The sequence below is a fragment of the Orbicella franksi genome, chromosome 1, assembly GCF_964199315.1.
Source record: "Orbicella franksi chromosome 1, jaOrbFran1.1, whole genome shotgun sequence".
Taxonomy (NCBI): domain Eukaryota; kingdom Metazoa; phylum Cnidaria; class Anthozoa; order Scleractinia; family Merulinidae; genus Orbicella; species Orbicella franksi.
Window position 1 is genome coordinate 23,330,440 of NC_138145.1, and position 25,579 is coordinate 23,356,018.

General features: G+C 39.4%; 2 protein-coding genes and 1 pseudogene across 3 annotated transcripts in view; 1 reads left to right on the top strand and 2 right to left on the bottom strand.

Moving 5' to 3' along the window:
* Positions 1-5,304: 5,304 nt before the first annotated feature.
* Positions 5,305-25,579, top strand: part of LOC145478477 (stimulated by retinoic acid gene 6 protein-like) — a 35,512-nt gene continuing 15,237 nt past the window's right edge. Inside the window, exons 1-7 of one of the 2 annotated variants that reach the window (XM_081456526.1) lie at positions 5,305-5,394; positions 18,411-18,480; positions 18,922-18,992; positions 19,586-19,647; positions 21,665-21,835; positions 23,850-23,919; positions 25,047-25,138. In XM_081456526.1, coding sequence (XP_081312652.1) covers positions 21,684-21,835; positions 23,850-23,919; positions 25,047-25,138 — 314 coding nt within the window. In that variant the 5' untranslated portion in view covers positions 5,305-5,394; positions 18,411-18,480; positions 18,922-18,992; positions 19,586-19,647; positions 21,665-21,683. Of the gene's footprint in view, positions 5,395-18,410; positions 18,481-18,921; positions 18,993-19,585; positions 19,648-20,817; positions 21,836-23,849; positions 23,920-25,046; positions 25,139-25,579 lie in introns of those variants that run through there. The other variant, XM_081456518.1, reaches the window with a different exon arrangement.
* LOC145478699 (uncharacterized) lies at positions 6,176-8,707 on the bottom strand (annotated as a pseudogene).
* LOC145478424 (uncharacterized) lies at positions 8,713-13,155 on the bottom strand. The gene has a single exon (XM_081456455.1). It carries the CDS (start codon positions 11,608-11,610, stop codon positions 8,908-8,910), a length of 2,703 nt encoding a protein of 900 aa, XP_081312581.1. The 5' UTR covers positions 11,611-13,155; the 3' UTR covers positions 8,713-8,907.

The following is a 25,579-nucleotide window of genomic DNA, read 5'->3' on the forward strand; positions in this document are numbered from 1 at the left end:
TTTAAAACAATAGCTTCAACATTTTCATGCAAGAATCAAGCTGATTCTAGTCTTATCTCATATAATTGTAACAATCCATTACACCATTCATTTACATGTTTACCCTGATTGTGCAGTGTGACTGCAGAGTTTTTGCCTGAATTACAGACCTCAGAAGAATATATACCCCAATTTTTTTTTTGCTTGCTAGGATACTGGACATTATTAACCAAAACTTTAGGATTACTGGTATATTGCATCAGTGGGTTAAAACAAGATGTGATTTATTTATTTTTTTGTTCATGTCCTAGGAGCTTGAATTTATCAATTGAATGTATGCTGAATTTATTTAACTGTACAGAGACGAGCTAATAGGGGACATGACCCCCCCAAAAAAATGAAAAAAAGAGAAAAAACCCAGCACTAACTACATATGAAGAAGCTAGTCATAAAAGGGGATAAGTGACGATTTTGGTTGCTTTTCTTTTTTCTTGCTCCAAATTAGCTGAATTTTTGCATGTGGTCTTCAATGTAATAGAAAAATGTGGTTCTATATTTTTGTCGCTGGTTTTTTGCTTTGTTTTCGAGTTAAAACGTAGGCAAAAAACTTGGCTTTTCCTAGCCATGTCTTTAGGAGTTTATTTGTTGAACAGCAAACAGGCAGACTGTTTATAGTGTATGAAGTCAAAACCAAATCCCACAGCATATAGAGCGGAAATCTGGGAACGGATTGTTTACACCGGTTATTGTGACGTGAACACAACACGTGAATCGATCGAGCGTCAAACGAAATGCCATCAAACAAAAAAGAGATGTGCCGTATTAGAGCTCTGTCAACTAATATCTTAAGCATTGTTTTAAAGTACCTTGTGTGCCTACCTGGTGGTTGAGAGGCATCATAAAGCCTCGATAAACCCGTAAGTCATCAGCACGTTTTAAAGAATCAAAATGTGTTCTGAAACTTCGAAGGCAGCTGATATACCGTAATCGTGTTATCGGCGTTCGAAGTCAGATCGAGCCAGGTAGCAAAGTCCAAGAGCAGTTCTTGCCCAAGAAAAATACCCTCTGGTGAGTTGTGGCCCATTTGCCAAGCGTTGCTAGCGTCAAAGTTTGGAAAGCGAGAACTGGTTTTAGAGTGATAAAATTTGTCTTGTATCGACCGCCATGTCTTCCCGCGCACGAGGTGTAAAGACCCTTCCCGGCATGCATTGCGATTACGTTCTGCGGACGTTTCTCGAACTGGTAACTAGATTTAAACATAATAATGGCCAGCAAGTGGCGATCGATTGTAACAGATCTGTGATCCAGTTTGCGTTGATTTTATTTCAAATCGGCATGATTTGTAGTGTTTTGAGCTTCTGGGATCAGGGGACATGCAGATGTATGGAGACCCGTACGTTGCGCAGAAGGGTTAATCTGTTAATCTGTCAGCCCTATTTATAGAGCGTTTTCACGTGGAGTCATCAAATTCTTAAGTCCAAAACTAAACAGCGGCCAAAGTTGTTGTCCTCATCAGGCATAAGAGGTACCAGCGCATTTTGAACTTGGAAGTTATGGCGGTGCGTGACATAAAGCTACGATCGCGTTTGTCGAAAACTATGTTTTATCTCGTGATTTTTTAGCCATTTAAGGCGTTGCCGTATTTGAAAAAGTGTTTATTGAAACGTTTATTTGTTTCATTTTATTTTTATTTACACCTTTTTTTGACCTGAAATCAGCATTTTTGAGCTTATACGTTGCGTGAAATTACCATTTTCAGGAGCCCATCATGGGCTCCTACCATTTTGCTGTTTTCTAAGTGAAACCAACATCCTTGCCGTCACGCGTTAACCTCAAATTAACATTTTAACCTATTTAGACCTGAAATCAACATCATCGAGTTTATGCGCTGCGTAAAATTGACATTTTGCTGGTTTCTAAGTGAAACCAACATCCTTGCCGTCACGCGTCAACGTGAAATCAACATTTACACCTTTTTTGACCTAAAAGCAACATTTTTGAGCTTATACGTTGCGTGGAACTGACATTTTGCTGGTTTCTAAGAGAAATCAACCTCCTTGCCGTCACGCGTTAACGTGAAATCAACATTTTAACCTATTTAGACCTGAAATCAACATCATTGAGCTTATGCGCTGCGTGAAATTGACATTTTGCTAGTCTCTAAGTGAAACCAACATCCTTGCCGTCACGCGTTAACGCGAAATCAACATTTTAACCTATTTAGACCTGAAATCAACGTCATTGAGCTTATGCGCTGCGTGAAATTGACATTTTGCTGGTTTCTAAGTGAAACCAACATCCTTGCCGTCACGCGTTAACGCGAAATCAACATTTTAACCTATTTAGACCTGAAATCAACATCATTGAGCTTATGCGCTGCGTGAAATTGACATTTTGCTGGTCTCTAAGTGAAACCAACATCCTTGCCGTCACGCGTTAACGTGAAATCAACATTTTAACCTATTTAGACCTGAAATCAACATCATTGAGCTTATGCGCTGCGTAAAATTGACATTTTGCTGGTTTCTAAGTGAAACCAACATCCTTGCCCTCACGCGTTAACGTGAAATCAACATTTTAACCTATTTAGACCTGAAATCAACGTCATTGAGCTTATGCGCTGCGTGAAATTGACATTTTGCTGGTTTCTAAGTGAAACCAACATCCTTGCCGTCACGCGTTAACGCGAAATCAACATTTTAACCTATTTAGACCTGAAATCAACGTCATTGAGCTTATGCGCTGCGTGAAATTGACATTTTGCTGGTTTCTAAGTGAAACCAACATCCTTGCCGTCACGCGTTAACGCGAAATCAACATTTTAACCTATTTAGACCTGAAATCAACATCATTGAGCTTATGCGCTGCGTGAAATTGACATTTTGCTGGTTTCTAAGTGAAACCAACATCCTTGCCGTCACGCGTTAACGCGAAATCAACATTTTAACCTATTTAGACCTGAAATCAACATCATTGAGCTTATGCGCTGCGTGAAATTGACATTTTGCTGGTTTCTAAGTGAAACCAACATCCTTGCCGTCACGCGTTAACGCGAAATCAACATTTTAACCTATTTAGACCTGAAATCAACAGCATTGAGCTTATGCGCTGCGTGAAATTGACATTTTGCTGGTTTCTAAGTGAAACCAACATCCTTGCCGTCACGCGTTAACGCGAAATCAACATTTTAACCTATTTAGACCTGAAATCAACATCATTGAGCTTATGCGCTGCGTGAAATTGACATTTTGCTGGTTTCTAAGTGAAACCAACATTCTTGCCGTCACGAGTTAACGCGAAATCAACATTTTAACCTATTTAGACCTGAAATCAACATCATTGAGCTTATGCGCTGCGTGAAATTGACATTTTGCCTGTTTCTAAGTGAAACCAACATCCTTGCCGTCACGCGTTAACGCGAAATCAACATTTTAACCTATTTAGACCTGAAATCAACGTCATTGAGCTTATGCGCTGCGTGAAATTGACATTTTGCTGGTTTCTAAGTGAAACCAACATCCTTGCCGTCACGCGTTAACGCGAAATCAACATTTTAACCTATTTAGACCTGAAATCAACATCATTGAGCTTATGCGCTGCGTGAAATTGACATTTTGCTGGTTTCTAAGTGAAACCAACATCCTTGCCGTCACGCGTTAACGCGAAATCAACATTTTAACCTATTTAGACCTGAAATCAACATCATTGAGCTTATGCGCTGCGTGAAATTGACATTTTGCTGGTTTCTAAGTGAAACCAACATCCTTGCCGTCACGCGTTAACGCGAAATCAACATTTTAACCTATTTAGACCTGAAATCAACATCATTGAGCTTATGCGCTGCGTGAAATTGACATTTTGCTGGTCTCTAAGTGAAACCAACATCCTTGCCGTCACGCGTTAACGTGAAATCAACATTTTAACCTATTTAGACCTGAAATCAACATCACTGAGCTTATGCGCTGCGTAAAATTGACATTTTGCTGGTTTCTAAGTGAAACCAACATCCTTGCCGTCACGCGTTAACGTGAAATCAACATTTAAACCTTTTTTGACCTAAAATCAACATTTTTGAGCTTATACGTTGCGTGAAATTGACATTTTGCTGCTTTCTAAGTGAGATCAAAGTCCCTGCGGTCGCGGCGGGCCGATCCTTTGTTATGATAAACCGAGGCGAGACTTCGACTTATAACAAAGGCTTGGCTTGGTTATTATAACAAAGGATCGGCTCTGTTTATCATAACAAAGGCCCGGCTTCGTTTATTTGCAGCCTCGGCGGGAAAAGGGCGTTAGGTATTTTAATCAAAAGTGAACTTTGTCGAAAACGCTCCAAATTTCGCATAGAGTTTTGTTTAGGTATGTTTAGCAATGTCCCGTAGTTTTTGCGCTAAACCTTGCTTCGTTTTCAGGATATTGCCTATGCAAAAAACCACTCGGTTTTCCTAGCGGCGTCTTTATAAAGCGAAGCAAAAACTAGCGGCAAAAATACAGGAACACGTTTTTCTATTACATTGAAGACCACATGCAAAAATTCAGCTAATTTGGAGCAAGAAAAAAGAAAAGCAACCAAAATCGTCACTTATCCCCTTTTATGACTAGCTTCTTCATATTATTATATAGACACGAGTGTTTTACTGGAAAATACACCACTCCTAAAATTCACACGCAACCACATCCAGAACTCGAGTGGCATATTTTCCATATCCTCACTATTGAAGATATCAATGATTTCAGTGAAATTATAACTGAAATGATAAATGATGATTGAAGAATCTTCGTAAATCTTGGGAAAGTGGTCGGAAATCTTCAGAAAATTGTCAAAAACACCGTCATCAGTATGTCTATATAATAAAAAGAACATTACACGTTAGCTCGAGGATATGAATTTTATGTTCTCGTGGCAAGGACAATATCTCACTTGTTTGCTGTGCTCACTCATGAGATATACATGTACATGTATTTCTTGCCACTGGAACATAAAATTCATATCTTCTCGCCACCGTGTAATATCCTCTATATAAGACTTCTGTGCGAGTGTGAATATATGTCTATCAACTTTATTGGTCACAAAATTACAATATAATTAAAAGAAGAAAAGGACCAATAGGAATTGCGCGAACGGGAAAATAAAGTTACCCATGCGAGGCGCAACCCTAGAAGCTAATAAGAATGGTGATAGAAAATCTTAAATTTGATAAAAATTACAATAAAATCTAATAATTACTTATAGTTAAAAATTTATCATCTATATTTTATAATAACCCAGTGGCAACTATTCATAGGTGTATGTGTTAATGCTATTTACTATTCTTAACCAGGTGTGGGTCTTCAAAGACACAGAAACCTTTACAGATATTGAAAGAAAGGATGCATTATCTAGATGGTGGTTTCCTTGCGAAATCTCAAATGTCAATGGTAAGCATTTAACAAGGTTCATTAATCTGAGTATGTTACTGTAGACTGAGTAAAGAAAAAAGTGAAAAAAAAGAGCAGTATTAAGCTGTAATGTTGAATTAATCAGCAGTTGCACAGATTATTTTCATAAGTGGTGAGAGAAATTCTTGGTAGACTATGTTGCAGTGTTGGAAATAATCACTTGCCCACCCACCCGTGCGAGTGTGAATAGGTTCGATTACTGGCCACTGTTCAAATCAAAGTGACTATGAACCACTCAACTTGGAAAATGGATCGTCTGTAAACAGTGACAATTTTGATGCCACTGACTGGAGGTTTTAATCCGTAGGTTAAGTTAAATTTAAAGCCCACTGGCAAAACGCAGCGGTAAGAGAATACACGAGGAGATGTAAGACCGTTGAAAACATTAATGAAGTTATTGGTGATCCTCGTCCGAGTCAATTATAAAGAAAGTACAGCTTCTTGTCCGATCAGCGAAGCAAGTATAATCGGATTCTCATTTTCATTCCTATTTGTTTCGTTCTTTATTTTCCGCCAGGCGGTATCAGTGATTTTTCTCCTTTCTTTGTTACCTCTTGGGAGAAAAAAAAATTATCCAACCTGAACGCAGAGTCGTAATACCACAAGGACAGCACCGCGTCTCGTCCGCTCAACTAAGTTAACCCTGTTCGGCGGGGTTCATGCTTGGATGGGTTACCAAATACGAATACCCTGTGTTGTAATAACTTCTTTTTTTTTTTTTTTCTTCCCTTTCCAGGGCAATATTAGTGACTGCTGAACTCCTAGTCCTGTGTAATGTCTTTTTTTTCTATTTATCGACTATTTTGTTCAAATTATTTCACCGTGTCCGTATTCATCGTTGAACTACTTTATTTACAATACGTATGGGTTATTGACCAAGTGTGAGGTCAAGATGGCTGGATATTGGCCAAGTTCTTTTTTTGCGTGTTTATGGACCGCGACGGAGTCGAGGTCCATAAACTCGCAAAAAAAGAACGAGGCCAATATCCAGCCATCTTGACCGAACAAGCTTGGTCAATAAAGGATTTATTATATGGCTTTCGCGGAAATTTTTCTTGCGGGACACGGCGGGTAGTCCCGAGCGGGCAAGATAGCTCCATCTTGCCCGCTCGGGTAGCCAATCACAGCGCAGGATTTGATTCATCTTGCCCGCTCACGGAGCTAGCCATATAATAATGTATAAATAATGGCGAAACGCGTCGTTGGAATTCTCCTCAACTCTCTTAAGTGTTGATCGTCCAACACTTTTAATCACGGTGTGAATAATAATTCGAAATTTTATACAGCTCCTCAATTTTGTGATTTTCAATATCTCCTCAGTTTTCGGCAATCGATTACGGTTAAACCTGTATAAGTGGACACCTTGGGAAATGAGCTGTTTATATAATTAGCTTCTATTTATAGAAACGTTTTTTTTTTTGCGAAAATGAATTCAATTTACATGTAGATCATTTCTGCGGTAAGATATTTAGTACTTGGGTCAGAAATTCAAAGAATATCTAACTTGACACGGTGCAGGCGACTGTACGGTCTTCGACAGCGTGATGTTCGAAACCCAGGGGGTAGGTGGGGGGACTCTTCTATGAAAGGGTCGGGGATTCTCGTCGTCTCGGGTACAAATCAAAGATTCTGGTCTCACTTAGGGTGTTGATGACGAAACGTCAAGAAACGAAAAGAAACTAAAAAAAGTAGTGCAACAAAATGGTAATAATTGTACATGCTACGTTGGCTTCAACATAACCTGTTGCAAAGTAAAACAAATCAACCAGTAAATGAGCTAAAGAAAAGTTCATGAGATTAATTCCGGGTACAGTGCGAAGTTCCTTAAATAATGAATAGGTTACTAAGACTACAGTAAAACTTACAATGGACAGAGAGAGTCCACCATATAGGTAAGAACCACTTGGTTTTTTCGTATGTTCAGACGAGAATTTCGCTCAAACCCAGATGGTACCACTGATTAAGATTAAGCCCAACGAAATTCCCAGCGCAATTTAATTGCGGCTGTCTGCAAACTGCGAGGATACCAGAAGGGAGAGAGAGATCCGTTTATCCATTCCATTTCGTTCGTGTTGAAGTCTTTCCCTTGAAAGATTTTTCCTGTATCTGTAATTGTTACTGCGTTTCGTTTGAATGTATACTTATGCGGACTGAATATTTCAATCCCAGCACAACTGGAATACTTGACAGCAGCTTTGAAGACGGAGAAATTCACGTGGTTAAGGACAATGGAAAGAGTACTCGTTACATTTTGTAGGGTATGGGTAGAGAAATTCTTGTGCATTGCGAAGTTTACGTTGATCCTAAAGGACACAGTGGAGACACGACCCAATGCTTTTCCCACGAAGATGTCAGAAATTGCTGTTTTGCAAAGGTTTAACTTGTTCGCTATTGCTCAATTCTTTGAATTTTTCCTGGGTTATTTCAGGCAAATAAGATTTGTTTGTCTGAGAACGCATCCAAATACTAATGCTGAAGGTGCTTTCTAGAACTGACGGGACGTCTGATAGTGTGATACTTGGGCGGCACACTTGAAGATAAAAGTCGTAAACAGTGCCTTCACGGCAAAATCGTTTAATTTTGTGAACGTTTGAGGGTGTTTTTCCAAGCTCCAGATCCATAACTATAGAAAAGGACTTGCCGAGTGGTGGTCGTGCTAGATCAACCCCGCGTGGTGGTTCACATTCAATGTCTGTTACATATACGTTACTGCACAGAGCGCAATACGAGTTAAAGAATCTACGGAAAAAGTTAACTAAAACGTACACAACTCTTCGAGGTCCATTAAGACATTTTTGTTGCACTTTTGCTGAAACAGAGCTGTGCGAACATGAAACGTTTATTGCAACGAGGGAGAAGACAGTATCTTTGTTTTAACCCTGTGGGAGGTCGCCTGAAAGGACGTTGACAAAAAGACGACAGGAACTTGGATATTCCGGTTTTTTTATACTGGAGATCACCCACACACCAATATCGCTTAAAGGGTTACTATAGGCACACTCCCACAGGCCACTGTCATCCTTTGTCTGTGTATCTTGTTCTGATATCTCGGATAAGGAACAAAATTGGTCAAAGTCTGTACAGCAGTCTTGGAACATCTCACAGCTGCTGTCACAGTAACAGTTGAACCTTTCCTCTATTTCTCCAAGTTCTCTGTCGCATGTGCATCGTCCTCGTCATCGTCAAAATCTATGCTGATTAATACCGGTTTTCCAAACCTCCTTCACGGTTGTTATTTTCTTTGGTTTAACGTGACGAATTATTAATGACTTTGAGAAGTATAATCGCACACCCCCCCCCCCGTCCACTATCAATTTAAGCTCCCAGAGGCTTATCAATTTTCAAGACAGTTTAATTAGTAGCGATTTATAACGGATTAATAATACAATTCATGATTATGGTACTCATCATGTGGTTCACTATGTGGCATGGTTTCAGATTATGGTCCCAGTCTCCTGTAGACCGAAAAGACTGCCATAGACATTCCTTTCTTCATGCTTCTTTTTTTCCAACATGTTTAAGGAGAACAACAGGGGGAACAAGCTCTCTTTTAGTTCGCAGCGTACTTTCTTGTCCCTCAGATAGCTTGTTGTCGATGCACAACAGCGCGCAATACATTCGCTTGACTCTTGTTGTAAACACAAATGCGAGCAGTACGTACAGTCCCTGGAGAGTGGTGAAGATGATAAATGGGTATTCAAAGTATTCCGACACCGCAATCTTTAAAATCCCGAAAGTCCAAGTAAAGCCCGTCAAAATGAAGATCTTTAAAAATACGACGGCGTTTTTGCGGTGTAGGGTTTGGTGAATTGCTCTCTGTGTCTGCTTGGTTGTATTCCTGATAGCTCTTACAGTCAACGCAAAGAATATTGTGTTAAATGATATAGAAAGAGCAACTGGTACAACAAAGAAAAACATATTGGCAGTTGAGTTGTTTATCCAACACCCCTTGATACCACCATAGTGAAAAGCAACCGCGTTGGACTGGTCAAGAGCAACACACATGACAACAAAAACAAAGGCGGGAAGCCAACCCAATGACGTCCTTCCCATTAAATTAAGACATTTCTCCCTCTTATTTTGGTTTCTCTTTTGGATAAGGATTTTGGAAAATACCACCCAAGTTTCGAAGGCCATGACTGACATCCACGTGAGAGAAACTAGGAAAAAGTAGTGGAGCAAGATGGCGATAATTGTACATGCTACGCCGGCATCAACGTACCCAGTTGCAAGGTAGAACAAATCAGCCAGTAAATGAGCCAAAGAAAGATTCATCAGATTAGTTCCGGGTAAAGTTCGCAGTTCCTTGAACAATGCATAGGTCACTAAGACTGCAACAAAGCTAACAATGGACACTGAGAGTCCAATAAAGGTTAGCAAAACCAGTACAATGTTTTTCTTCGTCTCCGTTGTATTACGAGCAGCTTCATAAGAGGAAGAAAAGTGTGCACAAACCCAGGTAGTATCATTGATGGAAAGAAACCTTTCTGGTTCAAAGAGCTCACGTGAAATGTTTCGATACAATGAACCGTTTATTAAGATAACGTATTCGCTTTCGTTTAACCGAACTAAAACTCCAGAACAGTTTACCCGCTCTTTTTTACAAACTGTAAGGGTACCGACGGGAACTAGAGACCCGTTTATCCATTCTGTTTCGTTTGTGTAATAGTTTTCCTCTAGAATGATCTCTCCTGTGTCCCTGATTTTCACCACCCTGTTTTCGACCGTGTATTCATATGGCTTGTAACTCGCAATTGAAGCACAATCAAAACGTTTGACGGCGATTTTAAAGACAGTGAAACTCGCGTTATTTAGCTGAACGGAAAGATGGCTTAAAGCAGTTCGGACAGTTTTCATAGACAGGTTCTTCTTCGTGGTGGGGTTAATCTCTATGTTCAACACCACTGTAGAGACAGGACCAAAAGGGTTTCCAATAGAGACTACAGAGAGAAATGTTTCGCTTATGTTCAACTTATCCACAATGGCTTCTTTGGAGTTGATTTCAGTTACTAGTGGAGTGGAGGAAGATGAGAGTTTGGATCGCATCCAAAGACTGACGCTGAGGAGTTCTTGATGGACGGAATTGAACTCGGTTGGTGAAATGCCGGGGCGACACACTTGAAGATGAAAGTCATAAACATTGCCTTCAAGGCAAGAAACTTTGTGTATACGAACACTGGACGTCTCTTTCCCGGTTTGTTCATCAGAAAAGTCAATATCCATAACAAGAGAAAAGGGCTTCGGGCTTAGAAATTCCGGCGGTTCAGACTGCGGTTTTGAACTTCCTGGTCCACACCCAATGTTTTTTGCGTTGTTGATGAGAGCACAATATGGATTGATAAAATTCTGTTGCGTTCCTGTATCGTTTACATAAACTAACCTTAAAGATCCAGCACGACATTTTTCCTGCATTCTAGTCGGAGGAAAGCAATCCGGGCACCCATCTGTGAGTCCGTGACAATATCTTCGAACTGTGCCTTCTGGAGTCTTCCAATAAGCTTTGTCACAGAACGCAAATAAGAACTGCAGTATGTCATTGCTTTGATAATCGCTTGGTGCTGGAACGTGACAATTAAACAGCAAATTGTAAAACGTGAGGTCATCTAGATTTAAACCATGGCATTGTGCACAGTATCGGTTTTTATACGTATTTCCTGTGTGGTCCATGACAGGCAAGTTGTCTTTATGATTATCGTAAGAAAGACTTGCAAAGCTACTCCAACAGCGTTCGTCAATATCCTCTTGGGTCCAGTTTGTAGGACACGAGGCAATCATCCACACACCACGGGCTTCAGTCAATAAATGACTTTCGATACATTTCCAATCCTCATAGTCCGGATTCTCTGCTTCTTCTGTTAACGTCCCAGTTGAGGAGCAGAATTGGTCAAAGTCCGCACAACAGTCTTGAAACATCTCACAGCTGTTGTCACAGAAACACTGAAGCCTTTCTTCTGTTCCTCCCAGTTCTCTCTCTTGCGTGCATCGCCCTCTGCAGGAAAACCAGTAACTTTCGCAAAGCATTGTGATGTTTACATCATCGTTATTCAGAGTTGGCGAAATAGTTGTAAATGAGTGCCACTGCGAAGACGTAGGTGAGATACCGGTATCATTCCAGTTTTCTGCAGCATGATATTCAGGTTGAATATCTCGTCGAGCCCTTCTTCTGTCCCCACCTGAAATAAATAGATACCGCATCAATATGTTATGAAGCTCGGTAATTTGTTTAGAATTGAGTATTTTTGGTTCGTGATCATGAATTGTTTATCATTTTGTAGTTCCCACGTTAGTCTTGTGATTCTAGGGCCACACAGAGAGTTTAGTGACCTCAAGGTTTTTATCTTAGTTTGTCGAGAGCACTTCAGCTTCGAACAATACCTCACTGGCCTTACGCGCCTACTGGCGCGGATAGACTTGATGATACCCCATCGATGGTCATGTTTGGGTTTGTGTGCTGGCCTTGGTCTGAATCTCCCACAAAGATCCTGTTTAGGTTTCTTGTTCTCCAAACTTTTACTTCCATTGTTTTTTTAAGAACTTTTTAGTTCGCTACTGAAAGGCGCGTGAAGGTCTTCGGGTTAGTATTTATTCTAAAATGGCCAACACATAGCTACCGATATGGTATTTAAGTGCTAGTGCATTTGTCAGTTAAGTAGTAGAGGTAAAAGAGGTGAAAGTTAGACGAATATTGTGCAAGACGATAGTCCGAGAAATAAAAATCAAAAGAACAGAGTCCCGGTACCTCCTCGTATTAACAGCGGCAGGCCAATAAATACTCTAGAGAGCTGGTCACGTTGTGAGTTCGTATTATACCCGTAGATCGGTGTGTATATTGCATGATCACGTTGAAGCATGTTTCTTAAGCGAAAATTTCGTAGTTGTCGTATTCATTTTTGGTCCTGGATACGCGAAGCGCAGAAACGAGTATCGTTAGGTGCCAAAATATGCAAATTTAGCACCCAGATGTGAACAAATCGATATGTCAACGACCAATATCGATTGTTTCACAATATGCCAAGAGGTCACTCACTTAGATGTAAACAAATCGATATGTCAACGACCAATATCCAATTTCCAATGTACCACTATCCGAAGTAATGCCACGAGGTAATACGTTGAAATACACTTCGGCTTTCCTCCATTCATACTCGTTGCAGCAGCACATATGTAGCCGTGTCATTGCTAGTAGAAAGACTAAAAGGTTTAACTTTGTGTATAGAGATGACTAAAGATTAAATGTGAAGCTAGAAGAGTCTTTTAATCAAACATAAACAGAGCTACTGGAAACGTCAGTAGCACAACTCATCAGTCCATCCAAACAAAACACTCTTGTAGCCAAAGGTACGAAACACAGTTGGAAAACTAGATGTACACAAAATTTTCTACGGAAGGGTAACGCAAAAAGTCCCAGAAGAACGAGGTGTTCTAGGAAATTCGTGAGGACCGCAAAGGTGTCAAGAAAAAATATTTCAAGTCTTCAATTTTCGGGGTTGGATTAACATTTACATTGTAATGGACAAAACCATAAATATTGTGCTTCAAGGGCAGAGTCATTTTGACTTTTTTGCATGACCTTGTTAATTATCTTCAAAACCCTTTCAAGCATATAGCAGCTGGTGGACGCAGACCTCTCCATTTTGTAAGCAATGTATCCACGACTTCTTTATAGTTCCCCTTTGATTTTCTTTCGAGAACAAAATGTCAAAAAAAAAAAACGGAAATATGAAATGCGGGGTATTCCGCCCTCCCCCGAAAATGGGAGGACCTTTATAGTCGGAAAATAAACTCATATATTTGAAAGATTTCGAGATTTTAAAAGTTTTCAAAACAATTGGGTTTTTTTTGTAAACTAAAGTCAAACTTACAAAAATAAGTAAATAAGCATCCTTTTATTGGAAAGCAAATATAAAGCTTTTCAAATTTAAAACATTGTTCTATTGTGAAGCACGTAAGGAAACGACGAGGTACTTGAGATGTAGAGTACACTTCTTTTGTGTTCTCCTTACTTCCTTACTGCGTGGTATGTCTATAAGAAAAACAGTACGAGTATTGCTTTTTAAAAGCACGAATTAATATCGCTTTTTATTAGCACGAATATCGCTTTTTAATAGGAGACCAATACCCAATCAGGCCGTCCATGGGTCGGTTAAACTATATTTTCGGAAGAAGTTACTAAGTGTTGAAGTTGGCATCTACATGTAATTGAATCCGAGGTTAGCTTGAGGTAAACTATTTGAGATCTTGAAGAGGCCTAGCTTTCCCAGAGGCATGTACATGTGACGAAGCTTGGCATGTAATGTTAATAATTTAAGTTCCTTACTCTTACTTTGACTTAGGTTGAAATTTAATCAACTACGTTCAATAGTCGCTACTCATTTTGCCAAATGGAATTTCTTAGTGCTATAAAAAGTTTAATATAAGAGCCATTGTGTTTGTAATTATGTTCCTTCCATATATTATTGTAAAAGCTACGCACTTCGAGCAGAAAACATTTGTAGGTGTAGCCAGAATTGAAACTGTTTCTCCTTTTCACTTTTTAGCATGTCTAGTACAGATTTACGTACAGTGTAAACACGTCCGCAGAAATAGATCTTCCTGTAAAATAAAACTTGAATTTTACATATTGTACTACCATAATGACATGTGCATTGTTATAATTTTTTTCCTTTTGATTATGCTTTCATTTTTCGTCAGCAATCATAAGGAAACAAAAGATCGTCAAGATTAAAGAACTTTTCAATATTGTTCACCACCAAAACTAACTGTTAAAGCAAGACATCCCCAATTCACTGCTGTGAAACCAAACATATTGACTACCCCTTTGTGTTACCCAGATAGTTTATTGCTTTCTACACGGTTACTGACTATGATCTGAGAATCAATTTGTTTTCTTTAGGCAAGCTATTGAAAGACGGCTAAAATCACAATAATTACGTAACGCAACTTGTAAAATTCTCAGAACTGCAGTTACTTTTTTGAAATTGTTACATATAAATAAAGTGTACATACCACCAGGAAACTCCTTCTGGGAGGCGTTCAAGTGGGGCGTTTCTCGACGAGGCTTGGCAATCCCGGAATCTTTATTTTCCAGTTTTGGTTGAGAAACTGGATATCGAGATTGCAGGCCTAGTCTTCCGAATTCGTCGATTTGTTTCGACGTAGAAGAACAACAAAATATTAGTATTGTAAAGCATTCTAACACCAGGCTGGCGATGGCAGAATGGAAAATAAGGCTCTGCATAGACTTCATGGTCGTAATATTGACATTGAAAGTTCTGAATGAAATGAACTGAGCCTTTCAGGTGTATATATACACACTCCGTAGCATGCCCCTGGCAGTAACGGAAAGCATTTGTCTTAATTAGGTAGAGACCTTAATGGAGATTCTATTAAGATGTTCTTAATTCAAAAACTTATCAAAACATGATACAATATAATAGAGGAAAATTGAAAAGTTTAAGAGAATTACGCTGGGAAAGCTAGTAAATAACATTAACGTTATGTCCTCCTTATGTCACCAGCCTGTGTGTAGACGTTCTTTTGCTTCAAGCGACGCGTTAATTGAGAGAACGGGTGATGTCAGATCATTTTTAACACGCGTGTGGCAATGATAACCACGTCAAAATGAAATATTAGCTGAAAAGCAGATGACACGGAAAGGCTGGACAGACACGCAAATGGTTTGATCAGGAAAAAGAGTGACCAACCGTTTTGAAATCAGTTTGAGATTCTCGCACAGCAAGAGCCAAGAGGTCTAATAGAAGGGAGGGTGACTTTTCAGTAGCCCAGTCTGGCTTTAAGCTTTGACGAAATAAGGCAATTTCACCAATCAACCGAGTCACAGATGTATTGGTTAAATAATTAAATTGTTTTTTTAACCATCTGATTCGACGCCAAATTAAAGTCAGCACGATTGTTTTCCTAAATGATAAATTCGCGGGATAATATGGACCTTTCAGTGTGATCTAAACGAAGGGGTTATTCAAAAAAGCGGCAAAATTGGTTGCCCTGTGTTCACTGTTTTTCGAGTTGAATGATGCCAGTGAACATGAAGCCGGTGAGGCAGAATCTTCTTCCGAAATTTCCATGTAGAATTCCTTAAAGTCGTCTATAATTTTGGAAATTTGTAACAAAGATAAAACTTGACCGGAAGACCCGAAATAATGGCGGAGTTGGAAACCATGTTCCTTGTACAAGTCAAACGAAGCAAAGTTTTGGTGTACTTCTCTAGACAATCGCAACTAGACCTAGTAATGTGAAACGATACACGTGCCTGCAATATTGACTAATACGGTGATTTCAGGAGCTTTATGTACTGGTCAGCGGAATTACTCTAAAAAGTTTACAGATGATGGAAGGACATCATTTTCATATCATTTGCATGATCTGCACCACCACTAAAACCCTATAGATTGCTTACGCAGTCCCCGAGTCAAAAAAGAGAATGCTAAAGTTGCTTTGGCCTCATAAAATAGTTAACTTGAGAATTCTGGGTTTAATTTAATAAGGAACTACATATTTTGTTCAGAATAACACAACTATCATCCTATCTGGCGACACTCGAGTTGCCGGCCGTGGGCGCCAAATTAGAAGCTAGCTTGGAGATACAAAATGTTTCCTAATTTTCACTTTTTACAGTCCGATATGGTTTTTGGAATTATAAATTCTTTTTCGTAAACATTTGATGCCGTCTCCGGTAAGAAAAGTTGCCCGACTTCAATGCTTTTCCTGTTAGTAGTACATTGAATTTAGGATAGTAGAGTTTTTACCGCCTGCTTAATACTGATTGGTTAATTCAAATTTCATCCGCGCCGGCCGTATGCAAGGTTAGGGTGTTAGGATATTATTAGGGTAAGGGCACTAGGGTATTGGGGTATTAGGGTATTATGGTATTAGGATATTAGGGTATTAGGGTATTAGGGTATTAGGGTGTTAGGCTATTAGGGTATTAGGGTATTGGGGTATTAGGGTATTATGGTATTAGGGTATTAGGGTATTGGGGTATTAGGGTATTAGGGTGTTAGGCTATTAGTGCATTAGGGTATTGGGGTATTAGGGTATTATGGTATTAGGGCATTAGGGTATTGGGGTATTAGGGTGTTAGGCTATTAGGGCATTAGGGTATTGGGGTATTAGGATATTATGGTATTAGGGTGTTAGGCTATTAGGGCATTAGGGTATTGGGGTATTAGGGTATTATGGTATTAGGGTATTGGGATATTAGGGTATTAGGGTATTGGGGTATTAGGGTGTTAGGGTGTTAGGCTATTAGGGTATTAGGGTATTGGGATTTGGGTTATTGAGCGGTTGGTTTATTGGTATATTGTGGTATTAGGGTATTGGATTATTGAGGTAATGGGTTACTAGGGTATTGGGAAATTAGTCTTAAACCCTATTATCCCAAAACAACAATACCCCAGTACCCTAATACCCTAATAGTCTATAGCTGGTTTTCACATGACGTCACCAAAATTCGAACTACAAAACTATTGAGCTTCCTGAGATTTTACTTAAATGATGTATAAGAGCAGCTGAAAACTAATATTCATACAAATTTTCGCCCCGAATGGGTTCTTGGTTTTGTGATACACTACGCTTGAATTTCTAATCTTTTGCGTGACGCTGCATTTACATGACGGCCTAGAGAGCTGTCATGATGGTTAAAAAAGTGACTTATTTCGGATAACTTGGCTATCTGAACAGTTCATGTCTTAGAAAAAGTATTATTTTAATTTTTTAGAGTTCCTCGAGGGATAAATTCACGCTTTTGTAGCAAAACTCAGTGACAGATGTTTCTGTTGGTTTCCGGCCGCCATGTTGGTGCCCATACGTATGGGCACCAGCATGGTATCTCAATACAAATCTCTATAAATTTGGGTAAAACATTTCTCCGTATATCTCGCATAAGAAAAATTTCTGTCACCAGAATTTTTGGCGAGAGTCTTTGCATATTTACCGTCTTTCATTTCCCAGATTGTGGACTTTATCTATTGACCGGTTTTGATTTTGATTTTGATTTATTTTGAATTGCGTGACACTGAAAACCAGCAATTGTCCTAATACCCTAATACTATAGCACCCTAGTACCTTAAAACCCTGACACCCTAACACCTAAATACCCTTATGCCCTAATACTCTAATATCCTTATACTATTATACCCTAATACCCTAACACCCCAATACTCCAACACCCTAATACCGTAATACCCTAATACCCTTATGCCCTAATACACTAATACCCTAATACCCTAATATCCCGATACCCTTTTATACTAATACCCTGACAGCCCAATACCCTAACACTATTATACCCTAATACTTTAAGACCCTAAAACCCTAATCCCTAGCGCGCTAATCCCCTAAGACCCTAATACGCTAATAAACTAATACCCTAATACCTTAATGCGCTAATACCCTTATACCCTAATATCCTAATACCCTAATACCCTTATACCCTGATATCCTAATACCCTAATAACCTAATACCCAAATACCCTAATACCGTAATACCTGTATACTCTAATAGCCTTATACCCCAATACCCTAATACCTCTTAAACTGCAAACTTCTCGGATGCCGACGTTTAGTGTGGTTAGTGCACAGGGAACAGAGGAGTCCTATTTGACCTTTTTTCCAGTTAAATTCGCCATACAATTGTAGCGCGAATCGATTTTTTGTTGAATCAAATGACCTCAGAATCAAACTGTACACATGCGATCGTGTTTCGATGATTAAATCTACTACCAATAGACCTAGGAAGGACATCATTTGCATATCATTTGCATAATCTGCACCACCACTACGCAATCTCCCGGTTAGAAATCTAGGCTATACTTTTCTAGGTGCGCAAATCGTAACATTAAACAAGAAAGCCAAAAAAACGTCTTTAGAAAGTAACAGAATCATGAAATTTGTCCCTTATATGTGACTGTTTTTTACAACTGTATATCAAAAGGGTTACAGGAAGGATTGACTTGATTTTGTTTCCTCTTATTTAGTAGGTTGAAGAGGACGAGTGGATGACGCTTATATGTACAAATACGTCGTTAAGCTTGTAGAACCAAAAGAGTAAGTTGTTTTATCTTTTTGATGGCAAACATTTTTTACTATTCATTATTATTATTGAAGGTTTCAACGTTTGGCGAATTTTATTTAATGTTGCTTTTGTTTGTAGCAGTTTTACTGGTTTTCCTTCTTCCGGCCTAGTGTAGCATGTTTTGGTAATTGTCCACGTTGGCATCATCTGACTTCATGGATTTTGACACATATGGCTTGAAGCAATCACGCGCTGAAATAAATGGAAAAGTTCCTCGTGAACTTCGTTCCAGCTTGAGCTTCTCTGGAGTCCTGGACTCCCCCCCAAACCATTTTCCCTGACACATCACTATGCTAATTGTTTTTCCAGGCAGTTTACTGGCGAAAGTTAGATATATATATTCAACTGTAAAAGAAAAAGAAAATCAAACAGAGTGAAAAAGAAATAGTTTTAAATGGTCATTTCACTGACAGGCATAGAAACCAGATGGCCAGTACAACTTTCAAAGGAAGTCTTAAAGACAAATTGTACAAGTGGAAACCAGGTATGGATCATTATCAATATGGAATGTTTAATTTTGAAACAACTCTTGGCTGATCAAGCAAGCATGTAGGTTTTCAGTATTAATTTATTTGATATCACACCTTGACTGAATGCATTTCATTTATATCGGTTTGTCCTTTATTGCACAAGACAGGTAGCACTGTTAAATAATATGTTGGTCAGTTGTAACATAACTGAAGGTGATAAGCGCCTTCTAATTCGTCAATAAGTATATCGGCTATCATATAGGCTAATCATATTGAGTCTATTGAGACTGCCGTCATATAAAAGCAATCTACCACACTTCCACGATTTATATGCGGTTTTAACTTCATTATATTATGCGGATCAACCGCAGAACTGCAAGCTCTTTATTAAACATACACTTAATTTTTCTTGGTTTCGTTGGATATCTATTTGCTAAATAGATGAAACGGCGTTTCAATTCAAGACATAGCAACTCTGTGAACTCTTTGTAAATGAAATATCAATCAAAATCTTTGACAACCTTTCAGAGTCATCGTAACTTTTTTTTTATTCCGTTTAACAATTCCTTTTTCCATTTACTGATTACTTCTACTTTTTCTTTCTCAGAATTCAAGTATTCAACTCGCGTTGTTTGTATTTTCTTTACCATTTCTTTCGCAATATACAAGGTAAGTGAGATCGAAAACCATGACATGCAATTTCTTGGCTGTGATGGTAACATGACACTTTGAGCTTATTAGCTAGGTAAGACCCGGGGGATGGGGAGCTGGCTTCCATATAAAAAGGACGGGAACCCCTAAGAGGTACAAGATCTTGTTTTGTGGGCGTGGCTTGAAAATTTTTCACCCCTAAAAGGTACCAATTCTAAAACTAAACATTATCTCCTGTCATATTTTTTCGGTTTAATACCCTGAAAGGTACCGTAAAAGTTCCAGCTGTGGACCTTTTGAGACTGAGACTGAACACTTCAAGAGGTACCAAAACCGCCATTTTTAACCTTTAAAAGGGGGGGGGGGGGAGGACAGGGGGGTCAGAACCTCCCGCCTCCCGTGCCCTGCTCTCCCGCTTCCCGTACCTTTATCTTCCGCCTCCCGCCCTTTTGCGTGCTGCTCCCGTTCCCTGTAAATTGGCAGTCAAAACACATCCTAGTCATTTAGCTTCGCAATTCTTAAGCATTTCCTTTGTTTTTAAACAATTTAACAAGATTATCACGGCCATATGTTTCAATTCATGAAGTTTTGACCTACTTGTTTATCTTCTTTGAGTTTCACCATTTCAGTCCATTTTCATTGGCTCTTCAGATTTGTTTCTGAAATCCGTTTTCAGTGACGACGGTTTCAAAAGTTAATTTTAAGTTGTCTCGTGTTCTGATAAAGTATACGCATTTCCAGTAAACAGTCCGGCGTTTATTGGGATCAGACAGTTAAATCATGGAAGTAGGTCGTCTCACCTTTTTGCAATTTGACAGCTTACGCGACACGTGCACTCATGCCGTTTGACATTTCGTGACTTATGACGGAATCACTGTAAATGGGTTTACTATTTCACCGGAAGTAAGCCTGTTTTTCAGCGCAAGCGCAAATTATCGATTGCTCGTTTGCTCAGAAGTCTCAGAAGTGACTGAGAAGAAGTTAAATGCAAGTCAAATATATTTTGGGTTCTTGTTTTTGAAAGTATTCTAACGCATTGTTGAATTAAAAAAATTAGCGTTTCGCATTTCTCTCCCGCTTCCCGCCCTTTCCTCTCCCGCCTCCCGTACCCCTCTCGCCCCCTATTCTCCCGGGCTCCCGCCCCCCTGTCCCCCCCCCCCCCCTTAAAAGGTACGACGAGCACCCCGTCCTTTTTTAAATGGGAGTTCCTCCCGGGGTTAGGAGGGCCGTATGGGAGAATATTTTGCCTAGCGTCGTGCCAATCGAAAAAATTCTTCAAGCTTGATTTCCTTGTAAACGTCTAAAAATGCCTGAATTGCTCGGGCTAAATGTTGATGTGTGTGGCGCCTGACGACAGGCATTATGCTTTCGACAGATAAAACCGGTTTTTAAAGAAAATTGTAAAATTAAGTGAAATATACGCTCTTCTCGACTTTTCGGTTTCGGGTTTGAGACACTAATATTTTCAAGGGGAAGCATTCGGTACCTTGTACTTAGATCATCAGCTACAAAGAACTCACACCAGATGCATTTCTGTTTACTTTTAGGGGACATTTCCACGCTAAAATAACCTCACGGTTGTTATGTTGTGTTCAGATGTTCCCATTTTTCACACTTCGATAATAAATCACTCGGGGAAATCATTCTTCAATTATTTATTTAAATTTAAAAATTGACTAAATTCCCGCAGAAAGTCAGCTATGTCGAGAAGCGCGCGCTAGTTTCTGATTGGTGAACCTTCTTACGGTAATTGATGGTTGATGAAATCGGATTACATGGAAATTGGTGCGCGTAATGCGAAAAGTCTGGTTCTTGTGTTAGGCTTGCCACTCTCTTCGTCCTCGCGTTTTTTTCCTCTTCCAGCATTTCCCCGTTTACGCCTGCAACGCAGGCCGTTAACGTCGGGCAGGAAAGTGCATTTCACAGAGAGAAACGTGCTGTAGACACATATCTTTAAAATGTCTGGTATTTCAGCTGATGTCCTCGGTCAAATCCTTCTCAAAACGTTCCTCAATTATCCGCAATTTTTCTCCAGAAACTACACTCTCCGCGAGATGCTTACGACAATTCGCCACAATGGGACTATGTTGCCTTTCATTGCAAACGCAACAGGCCTAGATGAGAGAGTGCTAGAACGAACTGTTGACTGGTATTTGAAAGTAGCAAAGTATATGGAAACAAAAACAGCAACGCCAACGAGTAACAAGTAAGTGTCACGCTAGAAAAGTGCGCGTATGAGCCGGCACCCACAGACGGGTCGTGAGCAACCAATTTGTTCACTAGATCTGAGTCCAGGATCTGAGTATTATATAAGACTGAAGTAAGAAATTATTATAATAATAGCTCGTTTGTGTTGTGCGAACCATGGACCGTCGGTGGATTGATATTATAATGAAAAAGCGAAGGAAAAACGCCGTTATAAATAAAGTTTGGAAGGAGGCCAGAGGAGAAATTAACCAATCCCGGGACCAGTGAATACCACAGTGAATTAGAAAATTCGAAAAATACTGAAATTGCAGCCAGGCGTAGATTCATGATAATTTTGGGAAACATTAAAAGTCAAACATTTTCCAACGTACATGGCTCTCAACATAATCACGTACGACGTGGACTTTGATAACTATGAAATCATCCGGCAACTATCATAAAAGGCTTTTTCTGGAAGCATTTTATTCCCAAAGAGACTCGAACTCACGAAATGGTCACCTAGACATTCCTGACATGTGCGCTTTGCTTTGTTAATTTTTCATCCGCTCATAATCACACAGCTGGCATATTGGAATTTGAACTTTTATATAATTCATTTTTTCCCACTTTCTATTCCCAACAGATGAAGACCGAAGTTCTTCGGTCGAAACGTCCTTTTAGTAGTGTTTTTTTACAAAACGTTTATTTCAACGTTTTGTAAGCTAGTGTCAGACCCGGTTTAGCCGTATCGTGTTGAAAATCTACCGCGCATTAATTTCCTGCCATTAAGCGAAGGAATTAATTCAAAGTTAGTCTTGCCCTATCTTGTTGAAAATCTCCCGTCCCGTTAACCTATTCCGGAAGGAATTGGTTAACCAGAAACCAGAATCTAGAAACGTTTCATTTTAATGACATTTACTCGCATGTATCGTCAAAATGTTTCCCGTCTACTCTAAAACGTAAAGCCGGCGTTACGTTATGCGCGTCAGGGAAAAAACAGACCCTTGAAGATGCATATATAATTTGCATACAGTTTAGATTATTTCTGAGATTATTCTTCAGAATGCAAATCAACGTCAAAATGTTTTTCCTTGCTCCATTAAAATGAGCTGCTGCTTAATAAAACAAGACTTTCTGGCGCAAGTTTTCCTCTAAAAACCCTGAAATATAATGTAAATACACGATTAGCTGTGTTTTGTATTGACGGTTGTTGCAGCGCTGTTCGCAGATATCTTTTTGAGCTCTCTTCTGTTCATCCGGTATATTACTGAAAGTCAAACGAATTTTCTTATGGAAATTAGGCAATTATTGCACAACATTATTTCTTTCAATCAGAAAACTGAACGGAGATGTTCGCTGTACATGTTTTTACCTAGGACATAATTTTCGAGTAATTTTTGCACGTGTATGTAAAGAAATATGTCTCGCGAAAGAATATTGCATTGAGCGTTTTATGTACATGTATCAAAACTGACGATTAGTCGATGCAGTACCGTACCTTAACACAACCTGTTTAAAGCTGTTTTACTAAACTCTGAAGGGGTGTATTATGACTTGCCAGTTTATAGTTACTTGATCTACTAAGGCTTAGGTTGTTGACATATTCTTAACTGGGCGTTTATATTTGTACAGGGAGGGATGGTGCTGGTGGTGGCGGGAGAGGGGGGTTTCGGAAAGGAAAGTCAAAGTTTGTACGTAAGTGCGGGGCGTTTGTAGCCAAAACGTACAAAGAAACTGGAAAATTATTTTTTTAATGATCCTTATCAATCTGCCCCAATCTTAACTATGTATGCTCCTTTATCTATTATCCTCCGCGCTCCCCACTCCCTCCCCTCCCTCCCCCCTCCCTCCCTCCCCTCCCCTCTATTCTACCAAAGATAATCCAGATAAAGTGATCAAAATCAGCTCCGTTTAGTGTTCCAATATAAAGAAAATCAAATAGAAAATAGGAAAGAAAGTTGCCAAACTTACTGTACAGGAAGCGTTGGTTCGCTCAACCGATGACAAATGAAACGTTTGTTTTTTTCCCTTAGAAGTATAATCTATCTTTGCCTTCCCGATACCAGTGCTGGCTTTCTGATGTTTGCTTCGGTATTCATCGCGGTATGTGTATATTATTATTAGAATTGTTTATTAATATAGTTCCACTTGATACAGTGTTGTTTGATTGCCGTTGAAAGTACTTGGTTATAAGTGCTTTAAAAAATCCGGGTCATTTTTACTGTAGAGTAGGCGCCAGGGTGCCATTATGGAATTGTCTCTAGAGGTAGAGATCATATGGATGCTGGTTGTTCCGGAACAGCGAAAACTGTCACTTGTACATAGGTGTCCTTATTACAAAGAGTTTTCAGTAAGGAGAGGTTCGCCTTTAATTGTCTTTAATGGTTTATGCGTGACTTTTTTTTATTTTTTATTTTACTGTGATCGGCTAAACAATGAAGAATCCGAGAAATTAATCCGTTTTGCTTTCCTACGCTCTTTAATTGGCTTACTTTCTAAATTCTCTACCGATCAGCTACAAAGAAAAACCAATTTGTGACCTGGTCTCGTGTGTTTCTCCATGCTTAGCTTACGGTCACGTACGTCTGCTTTGATTTTTCATTGGCTCAACGTGATATTTACGTTTGTTGTAATTTGTTACTGTACAGTCGACTCCCGATAACTCGAACCTTCAAGGGAAATAGAAAAGGTTCGAGTTGATAACAAATGACCGAAAAATAAGGAAAAAACGGTGTTTAATGTTTTTCTATTCATGCAGTGTACATTTTAATCAAATTTAATTACAGAATAGAGAAGTCAAGTGAAAATAAAACAATACATCTCTAAATTACTGAGTAAATCGGAAAGTAACGTAATGTGAAAAATATAACAGAGGAAAGCAGCAGAGAGGAGTCCAGGAACTGTGAACTGTACAGGTTTTTAAAAGAGAACAATGTCGGGCGGAGGTAAACTTTTGGGCGAGTGAAAACTGGCCTGGGCGAGTGCATTTTGAGAGTCACCCGCCCAAATGGTGAGTGCTGTCAAAATCAAGTGTCCAACCCTGGAAATCAAGCGGAAATCGATTTTGGTTCGATTTGGCGAGGGTTCGAGTTATCGGGAGTCCGTACTTGCTTTGATTTTGTAGTTTTCGCGCCATTATTGTTCAGTTAAATGCACCACGTGACCTAGTTTGATAATTCAGTGCGACAGGCACATGGTGGATTTTCACAATCAACATTCTATTTCTCTAGCTTGTTATCATCTTGGTTCTCTCTTTTTTAACTAAACGGAAGAGGAAAGCGTTGTTGTGCGGTAAAATTTTCACAAGACCGGGATTGTGTATGTAAGTACATTATTCATTTCGGTTTTGTCGTTTTTTTTGGCTGCCCATCCATCCCTGCACCATCTCAACTCAGTTTTGATAAAATAGTCATTTGAGACACCTTAACGATGATACTTCCCCTTATAGATGTTGCCTGAAGTCATGATTACTGACCCTCCCCTTTCCACCGCCCCCACCCAACTAGTAGGGAGTAGGGTGAGTGGTAAGCAATCAGGGGAGGAAAATTTCGCAGAGTATAGTTGAATAACCTGGAGACACAAAAGGAAAAAAAGAACACGCAAACCAACAAAACTCACAACAGCAAAGCCAAGGGCGTTTGGCTCGTCGATTTTTTATCGCTCTATACTCCACTTGCGAAGCCGTTCGCAAGCTACACGATAACATTCAAACACTGATGTAAACACCAACTTTGAAACAACCAAGAAAGTCGGGGGGGGGGGT